The sequence below is a fragment of the Eleginops maclovinus genome, chromosome 1 (genome assembly GCF_036324505.1).
Source record: "Eleginops maclovinus isolate JMC-PN-2008 ecotype Puerto Natales chromosome 1, JC_Emac_rtc_rv5, whole genome shotgun sequence".
NCBI classification, from domain to species: Eukaryota; Metazoa; Chordata; class Actinopteri; order Perciformes; family Eleginopidae; genus Eleginops; species Eleginops maclovinus.
The window spans coordinates 16,032,848-16,043,635 of NC_086349.1; the positions used below are offsets into that span (position 1 = coordinate 16,032,848).

Consider the following 10,788-nt stretch of genomic DNA (forward strand, 5'->3'; position numbering starts at 1 on the left):
TATTACAAACGACATGTTTGTTATCAACCAGATACCCAGTTCATAACTACTTCTCAGCAAGAAAAGACGGACAAAATCTGAGCATCTGTAGTCCCTCTGCATCTGCAACAGAATCTAACAATAGATATTTGGCATTCAAACATCGATTTAGTAAAAGCCAGAAGCCTTAGTGACATTCATGTTTGCTTATGAAGTTCTAAAATTGTTGTATCAGAAAATACACTCAAAACATTTGTGCAAGTCAGTTACAAAAAATGTTCTTTGCAATTAATTTGCAGAGAAGACTACTGATTTTGTGTATAATATGTCCTGTGTCCTGTATTTTAGGTCATCGAGCGAACGAGGCGTCAAATCAATCAGTTCCAAAAAGGTTTGAAAGAAACAGGACTGTGGTCGCTTCTAATTGACAGAAGTGATGTAATCCCAATCCTGTTCCCCAGGGAATCAGAAGCACAAGTCCCACCTGAGGTACAGCACAAGCAACAGAAGTCCAATGCCGCAAACACCTAGCCAAACAAATCCTATGGGACTGTAATTTTCAACAATGTATGCTACTATAGTTTGTTTGAATACAGCTGAATTGTGTGTTATCAGATTATCTTGGATTGCATCATCTGGCCCTCATCTATCACTTTCATCTTTGAGAGCTACAGATTCGAGGAGGAGGCAGAATCTGATGTTCTGGATGTATGTCGAGTATCTGGCTACTTGAAAACATTCATTGAAAATGGTATGTACACTATGTTTACTGTAAAAACAATAAAGCTACTGTAGCATTATGTTCTTTCAGCATCTGTGTGAACTGATCAGCCATTTATCTTTAACACAGCATCTCCAGCTGAGCTTAAGAGCCTCATGAAGTTCTGGATTGGATGGGAGGTGCCAGCCACAGAGATGAGAGTGGAAATAGTTGAGGCCACACTCCCGACAGCTTTAACTTGTTTTGAGAAACTGAGGCTCCCGAGGCATTATACTTTGTACAGAACATTTAATGAGGACTTGTGTGCATGCATATCAACCAGCTACAGTGGATTTGGTCGTATCTGAAGGGGAAACATGTTTACCTAGTTGAAGGAGAGATTAGTGTGATAATGATTACAAATATCACTTTAACTTTGAACTTGCCAGTGTCAAATCCAACTTGTTTTCCAGAATGACAACATGATTCTTACAATGACGTTGGTGTATAAGCAGACTATCAGACCCAGTAGTGTCAGACAGGCCATGCACAACCTATAGCAGGTCTGAGGACAGTATCATGAAAGAGATCACATTTTAAGTGGTAGTGGGAGGTGGGGATGTAAAGCTGCTGATAGCCAAAATTATGTGCAGTGTGTGTGTGTGTGTGTGTGTGTGTGTGTGTGTGTGTGTGTGTGTGTGTGTGTGTGTGTGTGTGTGTGTGTGTGTGTGTGTGTGTGTGTGTGTGTGTGTGTTATACTGTATATAACAAAGTATTTATAATAAAGTATGTTTTATAACTTGCTTTTTCCTGAATGTTATTGTTTTCAGTACCCATTTTGCATTTCCTATTCTCTTGATTTTCACTTCTCATTGTTGAATGTGCAAAGGCTATCCTGACAGAGTCATATGCAGTCAAGGGCGGTAGCAGAGAAGAGAAGACCACCATTATGATCAGACTGACTATGTAATTTCATTGCGCTTGTAATTTGTATTTACTGACTCTCTTTTCTTGAAAACCAAATACAGGTTTCCTTATCATCCTGCATGTCTTTGATATAAATTTAAATACAAATAAATATCTTAGAGCTGAAATAAGTCATAAATAGATCAGTCCACTGACAACCATTTTGATAGTGAAATCTTTGTAGAGTACTACATTGATTTAGCATTGTGTTATCATATCATTGTCACATTTTAAGTTGTATCTCCCCAAGACCTGTGAACAGACAAATCAGAGACGTTCCAGTTTAAGACACTTGTTTTAAGCGTAAATGTATATATAAATATATGGCCTTAGCTTCAAATTGTTAGTATTTTCAAGATTAGAATAAAGTAAGGTTGGGAATGTCTTTTCTTTTGAAAAAGCTAAGTGTTTAAAGATGCCACTTTCTCTGAGAAATATTCCCGATTCCCCAGGTTCTGACCTTGCAAAAGATTAAAGGAGAAACAAATCATCATATTAATTGATACTTAAAACAAATGTAAGTTGAAATCATACATTCATAAGTTGTTACTTTCAATGCATATACAATGGCATTTTAGTTTTTGTACTGGTGTTCAGTGCCGGAAATGACCACACGATGGCAGCAGAGGCAAATCAGAGTAGAGTTATGGAGCTGAAGCTCATCTCTGCTTTCTCTGTTGGTATTAGTGAGCAGCTTCCCAATCCATTTCTTTTAATGGTTTCTCATCCATTAAGCATATCAGAGGGACCTTTATCAGCGACCTCTCAAAGGTCATTTAATGTTTTGGTGACAAAGTACAAAGGCTTGAATTACTTTGAGATTGCCTCCTAATAACTGAGTGGAGAGAGGGAGAACAGCTGATACCATTCAACTTTTTCAACTGGTTATCTGTTTAAGGCTCATCAGCCTTTAATAGTTACAAATAGTGTGACAAATGAAGTGGCTCCAAAATATAAACATAGGATATGAGAAAAGAAATGAAAACATCATAAAGAACAAGGAAAGTCCATCAAGATAATTCCTGATGCAGTCAGCTGGAAGGTTGTGTGTGAAGGAGTGTTTACACTGGAATTGGGCCGCTTTTTTTCAAGTTTTGTCCTGTTTATGAGCCTAAACCGGTTTAATTATATGGAAACCGGCTGAGTCGACCTTTTACAATATGACAACTCCTGTCAAATTAAGAAATAAGCCTTTGTCATCAAATCCAACTTGTTTTCCAGAATGACAACATGATTCTTACAATGACGTTGGTGTATAAGCAGACTATCAGACCCACTAGTGTCAGACAGGCCATGTACAACCTACAGCAGGTCTGAGGACAGTATCATGAAAGAGATCACATTTCAGTGGTAGTGGGAGGTGGGGGTGTCAGACTATTCAGGTAACATTTTGGATGTAAAGCTGCTGATAGCCAAAATGATGTGCAGAGTGTGTGTGTGTGTGTGTGTGTGTGTGTGTGTGTGTGTGTGTGTGTGTGTGTGTGTGTGTGTGTGTGTGTGTGTGTGTGTGTGTGTGTGTGTGTGTGTGTGTGTGGGGTACTGTCAGGTCTCTCTCTCTGTCTCTCTCTCTCTCGCTCCCGTGTTGCTCAACACGCAGTAGGCTTGCAGCCTGCAGCAGTAACCACAGAAGCTCCTCCCTTTCAGCCCACAGTGGAAAAGTGGAGAGGCACAAAAGAACAACTCTGTCTGAGTCCATTTGTATTTTTTAGGGATATAGACATAATATCTGGGCTAGTGACCAAGCTACTTTTAAAAGTGCAACTCCACCACCTTTCTCTGGATCGCCTGTTTCCTGAACACACCCCAGCGCTGCCTTTCTCCGATCAAGCAATCAAACTTCAACTTGTCCATCATCACTGACTGACAGCCCCTACAACTGCAGGTAAGCAGTGTAAATATAATTCAGCCGGTTTAAGTTTCCTGCTTTCTGCTTTCCTCTAACGGTATCTTAATTTCCTGCTTTCTGCTTGCCTCTAACGGTATTTAATTTCCTGCTTTTATTGCAGTTGAGTCTGCAAAGCTGTATCAATGTTCAGTTTAACAGCAACACCATGTGGAAAACTAATGTGCCATAAAAGATGAATCAAGTATTCCAACATATGTAAGCTCTCTGGTGTGGGCAACAAAGTATACAAATGTATATAGATTAAATAATAATCCTGTTGATGTTATTCTCAGCCTAAATCACACGTAGGTCACACGCAGTCACATTGACTTCATGTTTGGACTTCCTCCTTTGTTTCTTCTTCTTACCTCACATCCATTCTGTTTTGTTTGAGCATTCCTCTTAATCTGTCTGTGTCCCCACCTGTCTAAACTTGCAGAGCCACAAGATGTAGCTGGATTCCTTTTCAATAATACTGCCTTAAATCATTTAGCAAATAGCTGAATTATTCCTGTAATTTATTGACAGTTATGGTCAAATTGAAGCCTTGATATTTAACTCTGAAAGACCACAAAAAAGAGCTCTTGTTTTAAACGTATATTTAAAAGAGTTATGGCTCTTACAACCTTTAGTGAAGTTAGACAGCTTGTTATTACTTTATCACTTTGTTTCTCTTCTCTATGCATTTCTGTTTAAGGTCAGATGGACAACTGTCAACCAAGTCAGCTAAATTAACCATTTGAGATGACTTGACAGAAAGGCCTTCATCTGTAGAAATCTAAATAAATATCGACTGAGTTGATTAAATCATCCCATTGTTCTCACCTTTGTATTTACTTAGTTTGTCCTGAAGCCTGATGTTGGAGACATCTTCTCATGTCCAAGCTCCTTCCCTCGTTTTCTGCTCCTCATCAATCGTCTTGTTCCTGATTGCTGTAAAACAATAAAAGAGTTTCAGATGTATTGGAGATTTCTGACTTAACACTTCAAGTCAAATGTTGTAGTTAGTCTGCTGGAAGACTTTAAAAAGATATTGTTCTATCAAGGTCTGAAACAACAACAACATCCCTTACATTTCTGCTATTCTTTGCACTAAAAGCAAGTTCTGGACCTGCTTCCAGTACTGTAGGATATAGAAACTGCAAGTCGCCTTGGCTTCAGTGGTGCTGTTAATATACTGTATATTATCTCCAGTAAAACATAAATAATCAAGGCCTTTCACTTTCCTCTATGTTTCAATTCCTTATCTTCTTCTGCTTCACCATCGTTTCCCTGAATCTTACCCAGTGCAGACTTCTCTGGTAGTGCTGGTCAGTTTCAGACAACATTTGTGTTAGCATTTCTGTCACTTATGACTATGGAAGTCTATCTCAGAAAAGAGTTAAATAAATAAAGCCAGAAACTCATTGATCAATCAAAAATAAACGTCTTTACTTTTACTTAAAAAAAAATTCTCACGTCTACCAATAAGGCAAGTTGCCTTATTGGTAGAACTTTTATATGGTATGTGCAAAAAACTAAAAATCCTGATGGTTTGATAGTTTATTATTGAACAGTCTACATTTGTTACACTAGTACATATGTATAATGAATGTACATCACCAGGGATTAAAGTCATCATCCATTCCAGTTACATCCCAGAAATCAGCAGTACGTTTTCTTGTGAGCTTACAATGACGGAAAGTCACCGTGTCACAGGAGCCAGTCTTACAATGCTCCACCCAATCTTTACTCAAAGCTATGATTTAACATCACACAATGAGCTTGTATTCACATTAGGAAGGATAATGGTGTCAGCATTAAATAAGTTATATTTGACTTTGGGGTGTTGTATTTACTTTTAAAGAAAGGAAGATAGATAGTTTGGTGTTGTCAAGCAAACGCAGCAAGTGTATCTAAAGGTGATAGAAATATATCAAACTTTTAGAGCTCAGCTCAACAGCAAAAGTACTTGACTCAAGTAGAGTTGTAGCTGCGTTTTTAACATATTTCCTGCCTTATTGAATAAAACTCAGATTTAGAAGTCTGCAGAAGTCGTGAATCAGACACAGGCAGGGAGTAGAGGGTGTGTGTCTGGGACGGGAGGTGGGAGGGTTTTCACGGTCAGGAATGTGGCTGCGGATACACCGGATTGGATTGGGAGGGTCATGCCTGGAAACACATTGGGTAGAAAGGTCTGTCACATTCCAACAACTAAGACTCCTTAAAATCTCACGTTTTCACATTATTTCTACACTGTCTGTCTAAAGTTCTCAAGAGAGGGCAACCATCACCTCTAGCCTATTAACAACTTACAACGAAAAAGGATTGCTCTTATATTTTCTGCTTAACTGCTGGGTTGTTTGTCTTTAACGATGCCGCAGAAACTTGGCAGGAGTAAAATTAGAGTTTCTGGGCTGACTTTACGAAGCCAAAATTACAGGCAACCAAATCTGGACGTTTAAATTGGTTTCTTACAACAGAAACTCTTGTAAATGTGTTTGCTTGACGGTTGAGTAAAGGAATGTATTAGTTCATTTATACATTTGTTTTTCTATACAATGGGTAGATCCACTTGTAAATTACAGGCCTTTAAACCAAGAATATATATATATATATCTTAAATGTATGCCTTGGAAGGAAATACATGTTATCTTTGCTCTTTTCTGCCACTGTAATCACACTAATTCACTGTAAGCTATATCTCTCTCTCAAAATAGCTGTAATAACAATGTGTTTGTGTATTCTGTATTCATTATTAAAGGATGCCATTAGGAGGAGGAAACAAGTGTGGCCGCTGCCATAAGACGGTGTACTTTGCAGAAGAGGTACTTTGTGACGGAAGGAGCTTTCACAAGTCCTGCTTCCTCTGCAGTGAGTGAACTCTTTGCTTCTTCCTGTCATTGTCGACTTGAAACCACTGACCTAGTGACACTGTCATTACAGTCACAGGTGTTACCAACCTAATATGAATTGCTCAGCTAATTATAAAGAAAAACGGTGCATGACTATGTGAAACGGCATAAAATAAAAGGCTGTTCTACATGGTTGCCTAAAGAGAAAGTAAAATACTCTGTTCAAATGTAAATTATTATTGTAATTCTTATAAGTATGAACATTTGTCTTTTATATAATATATATTCTCTTGTATACTTTAGATCAGTGAGCCCTAAAAGAGATACTTATTATTTTATTCTCAGAGGCCAAACATTAGAAATAACTGTTCATGATCTTATTATTGTTTAGTTGCAGCAATAAAGGCTATTTCTTTTGTATACTGAAATCACATACATGCATCACAACTGTAAACATGCATTGAAATAAATTATAAAAAAGTCTGTCTCCGCCTCAACTTGAGAAATATGTAGGTTCATAGAGGTCTGACTTATTTGTGTTTCTGCGCTGTAATCAAACATTCCTGTGATGGAATCTAGATGAGAACATACTTTTTCAAAGAGCTGTTCCATAAAAGGGAAATAGGAAGCCTATCAAAACACATGACGGTGCTTAAAGACGTAGACAAATATGCAATGCAATAACATACATGTACTTAATGTGTGTGTGTGTGTGTGTGTGTGTGTGTGTGTGTGTGTGTGTGTGTGTGTGTGTGTGTGTGTGTGTGTGTGTGTGTGTGTGCGCATGTGTGTTTTATTAGTGGTGTGTGGGAAGAACTTGGACAGCACGACTGTAGCTGTTCATATGGATGAAGTCTACTGCAAAGGGTGCTACGGCAAGAAGTATGGACCAAAAGGCTACGGTTATGGCCAGGGAGCAGGGACCCTCAGTATGGACAAGGGAGAGTCTCTAGGCATTACACATGAAGCGTGAGTAACACAGCAGCACACACTTCCTCAATCCCTATAAGGTACTTAATAAACGAGTTGTCTCTCTGTCTACGTCAGACCTGCTCCACATCAATCAACCAGCAACCCGAACCCATCCAAACTGGCTCAGAGGTTCGGAGGGTCGGACAAATGCTCTCGCTGTGGCAAGGCCGTCTACGCGGCTGAGAAAGTGATTGGAGCTGGGAATGTAAGGAAAAACACACACATGCAAACACATGAGCGTACGCTTGCAAAAAAAAACCCTTTTAAAATGTGTCTTCTATTTGTTTACAGTCATGGCATAAGGCTGGATGTTTCACCTGTGCCACGTGCAATAAGAGCCTTGAGTCAACCACACTAGCTGATAAAGACGGGGAAATCTACTGCAAAGGTAGATATTGTCCCATTTTTACACAAGACTTTCGCTGAATATTGCGTGAAGGATATTACTTGCGATGCTTAACAGAAGTGTTCTCAGTTCTGTAATTCTGCTGCTTTCAGTATTTTGTTAAAGTACTACAAATTGTTTCTAGGAAAGCAATCACGACATAATTTTAACAAAAACATATTGATCCAGTTCATAGTGATACAAAATATGGTGGATGAGCTGTGTTGATCCATTCAGGCTGCATTTGTGTGAAAGAGATATGATGTATGAGTTTTATGAGAGCAAGATTGCAAATCATAAACTTGAGGGGGAAATGATATGGTGCATAACTGAAATGTCCCATATAAAATTTATTTTAGAATTTACAATCAAGATTGAAATACAAATATATTGAAAATAATGGATTCCATCTTTACTTTTGCAAATATGTAAGCATTCAGGAAAGAAAGAAGACATTTTTAGGATATGATGTAAATATCACAATGTGGAGCATTTCTTTTTAATTACCTGTCTTTTCTGCAGCCTGTTATGGCAAACACTTTGGCCCCAAAGGTTTTGGGTATGGACTGGGAGCCGGGGCCCTGTCGCACACTCAGTAGAGACCTCAGGATCTTCAGGTTCCCAGAGAGAACAGACGGCTGCTACTCAACATGCACCTGACAGACAAATGCTTAATGAAAAGCTGCATCATAAGATTGTACAGTGGGAAACATCACACCATCTCTGCCTCATAAAGAACAAATACAATCATTTGTGCTGAAACAGTCAATCTTTATAAATAACCAAAGTTCAAACATTTGTTTTCTGTTTAACGCTGCTTTCATGATCTGCCATAACTGTTTTTACCTGCAATTTACATCTCTTTATCATATTCTATATCATAGAGTAAAAACTGCTTCTCTGTATGTTATGCTTTCCAAACAGCATGACAATAAATGAGGTTGAAATATTTGAATGGCAGTTGTTTTTAATGGGTGCAGAAAACATATGAATTAACTTGTGTGTGTGTGTGTGTGTGTGTGTGTGCGTTGCGTGTGCGTGTACAGCACTGCTGCAGTGGAAACACAATGCAATAGGGCATCAGCTCCGATAGGGCACTGGAACCACCTTGTGAAAAATGGTAATATTGTTTAAATTGGGGTTGGGTAGCTTCCTGTGGTTTTTCTGGTCTTGTCCTGTCCTTTGTTTTATATGGAAACCGGCTGAACCAGCATTTGTCAATATAACAGTTCTGGCAAATTTCAAAGTAGGCTTCACTAGCAGGCAAAACTAAATCCAACTGGTTTTGCATTAATAATATGCAGTATGACAACATGATTATCTTGTTTTATCAACAGACTACCCCAGCCATTAGTGTCCGACAGTCCAATTGCAACTTACTCAGGTAAGCAGTAGTGGTAGGGGGGGAAGATAGGCAAGGTCCACACTGTGTTTCTTTATGTGATGTGCTTATAAAGTGCAACATGTGCTATCTAGCAGATTTCTGCATATATAATAGCTTACTTATTTAGTGTCAGGTTTTAGTTCTACTTTTCAGTAGATCCCTCTATTGTTTGGCCAGTTGGTCAGAAATTCTCCTGTTGCTCAAATGTTTTGCAGTCTGAAGCAGTAACAACCAAAGCTCCTCCTTTTCTTTTAGAGTATATATGAATCACCAGGTTTAAAGACCTTGGTTTATTAGGAGAAGCTACAGCTGCTGACTGACACCACCAAAAACTGCAGTTAATCAATGTCAATGTATTCCAGCCTGCGTAAGCTTCCTGCTTTCTGCTTGCCTCTAACTGTATTTAATTTTCTGCTCTTCGTTCCACATAAAAATACTCTTTCACAATTTAAGTGTAATTTGCATGCATTTGAATTTGCTATACTAATGTGCAAATAAAGTATTCAAACATCTATAAGCAACGGAGTGTAGAATGTATATATAATTTAATAGTAATCCTGCTGATGTTATCTCAGCCTAAATCCTAAATCACACAGACGGATTCAAATTTACCTTGTGAACAAACTTCCTGATTTTTTCTCCTTCTAACTTTCATTCACCCTATTTTGTAAGAGTTGTGGCTCTGGAACCGTTAGCCAAGTTAGAATGCTTTACTATTCTATCACTTCTCTATTCATTCCCCTTTGATAACAATCAACCAAGTAAATCTAATCCTTTGAGATCGCTTGACATAAGTCAGAGTTAGCCAAGCATCTGTACAAATCTAAATAAATATCGACCAAGTTGTTTAATTATAATTATCATCCTTTGTTTACTTACATTTTCCTGAAGTCCATTCTTGAATTCATCTTCACATCAACACTCATCTCATGTCCAAGCTCTTTCCTTCTTTTTGTGCTCATCATCGATTGTCTTGCTCCCAAATTGCTGTAAAATGATAAAAGACTTTCATTATTTTGCAATTTTTTCTATTTGATCTGTTGGAAAGATCTATAAGGATATTGTTCTACCAATGCCTGCCTGAAACAACAGTTTTCTTGAACTTTCTGCTCTTCTTTCCAGTAAAAGCAAGTTTTGTTCTGTTTCCAGGACGTTAGAATATACAAACTGCAAGCCGCCTTTACTATATACAATAAACCAGAAAATGTCAGATGGCTTCAGCGGTGCTTTTGAAAATATGTTCTCTTTGGTGGAACATAAATAATCAAGACCTTTCACTTTCCTCTGCACATCCTATAATTCCTCTGCTTTACAATCGTTTCCATGACCTTCACACACTTCAGACTTCTGTTATGAGCTTGTGTTTAAATTAACTGAAATTCTGGTGACATCAGAAAATAAGTTATGTATATTTAAGGGTCTTGTAGTTTAGTTTAAAGGAAGGAATAGAGATGATTTGGTGCAGCCAGACACACAGAGGAAGTGTGTCTAAGGCTGATGGAAATGGCCTTCGTACTCTGCTTTTAGAGCTCATCTCAACAGAAAATGTAGGCAGGAAGAGTTACAACTGCTTCTCCAACATATTTCCTGCCTTATCAAACAAAACTACAACTCAGATTCAGAAGCCTGCAGAAGTCATGAGTCAGACACAGGCAGGGAGTAGAGTTTGTGGGTCTGAGGCAG

The 10,788-nt window shown here is 38.3% G+C and overlaps 1 protein-coding gene across 1 annotated transcript; it reads left to right on the forward strand.

Moving 5' to 3' along the window:
• Positions 1-3,269: 3,269 nt before the first annotated feature.
• On the forward strand, positions 3,270-8,676 carry csrp1a (cysteine and glycine-rich protein 1a). The gene is made up of 6 exons (XM_063882574.1): positions 3,270-3,527; positions 6,274-6,383; positions 7,165-7,333; positions 7,412-7,541; positions 7,628-7,724; positions 8,244-8,676. The coding sequence occupies exons 2-6, from the start codon at positions 6,275-6,277 to the stop codon at positions 8,318-8,320; spliced, it is 582 nt and encodes a 193-aa protein (XP_063738644.1). The 5' UTR covers positions 3,270-3,527; position 6,274; the 3' UTR covers positions 8,321-8,676.
• The last annotated feature ends 2,112 nt before the right edge of the window (positions 8,677-10,788 follow it).

Excerpts from the sequence above, each read along its gene's own strand:
- csrp1a (XM_063882574.1), top strand. The coding sequence starts at position 6,275 with ATGCCATTAGGAGGAGGAAACAAGTGTGGCCGCTGCCATAAGACGGTG. Across the intron at positions 6,384-7,164 it reads CAAGTCCTGCTTCCTCTGCA|TGGTGTGTGGGAAGAACTTG; the intron begins GTGAGTGAACTC and ends GTGTTTTATTAG. Across the intron at positions 7,542-7,627 it reads AAGTGATTGGAGCTGGGAAT|TCATGGCATAAGGCTGGATG; the intron begins GTAAGGAAAAAC and ends ATTTGTTTACAG.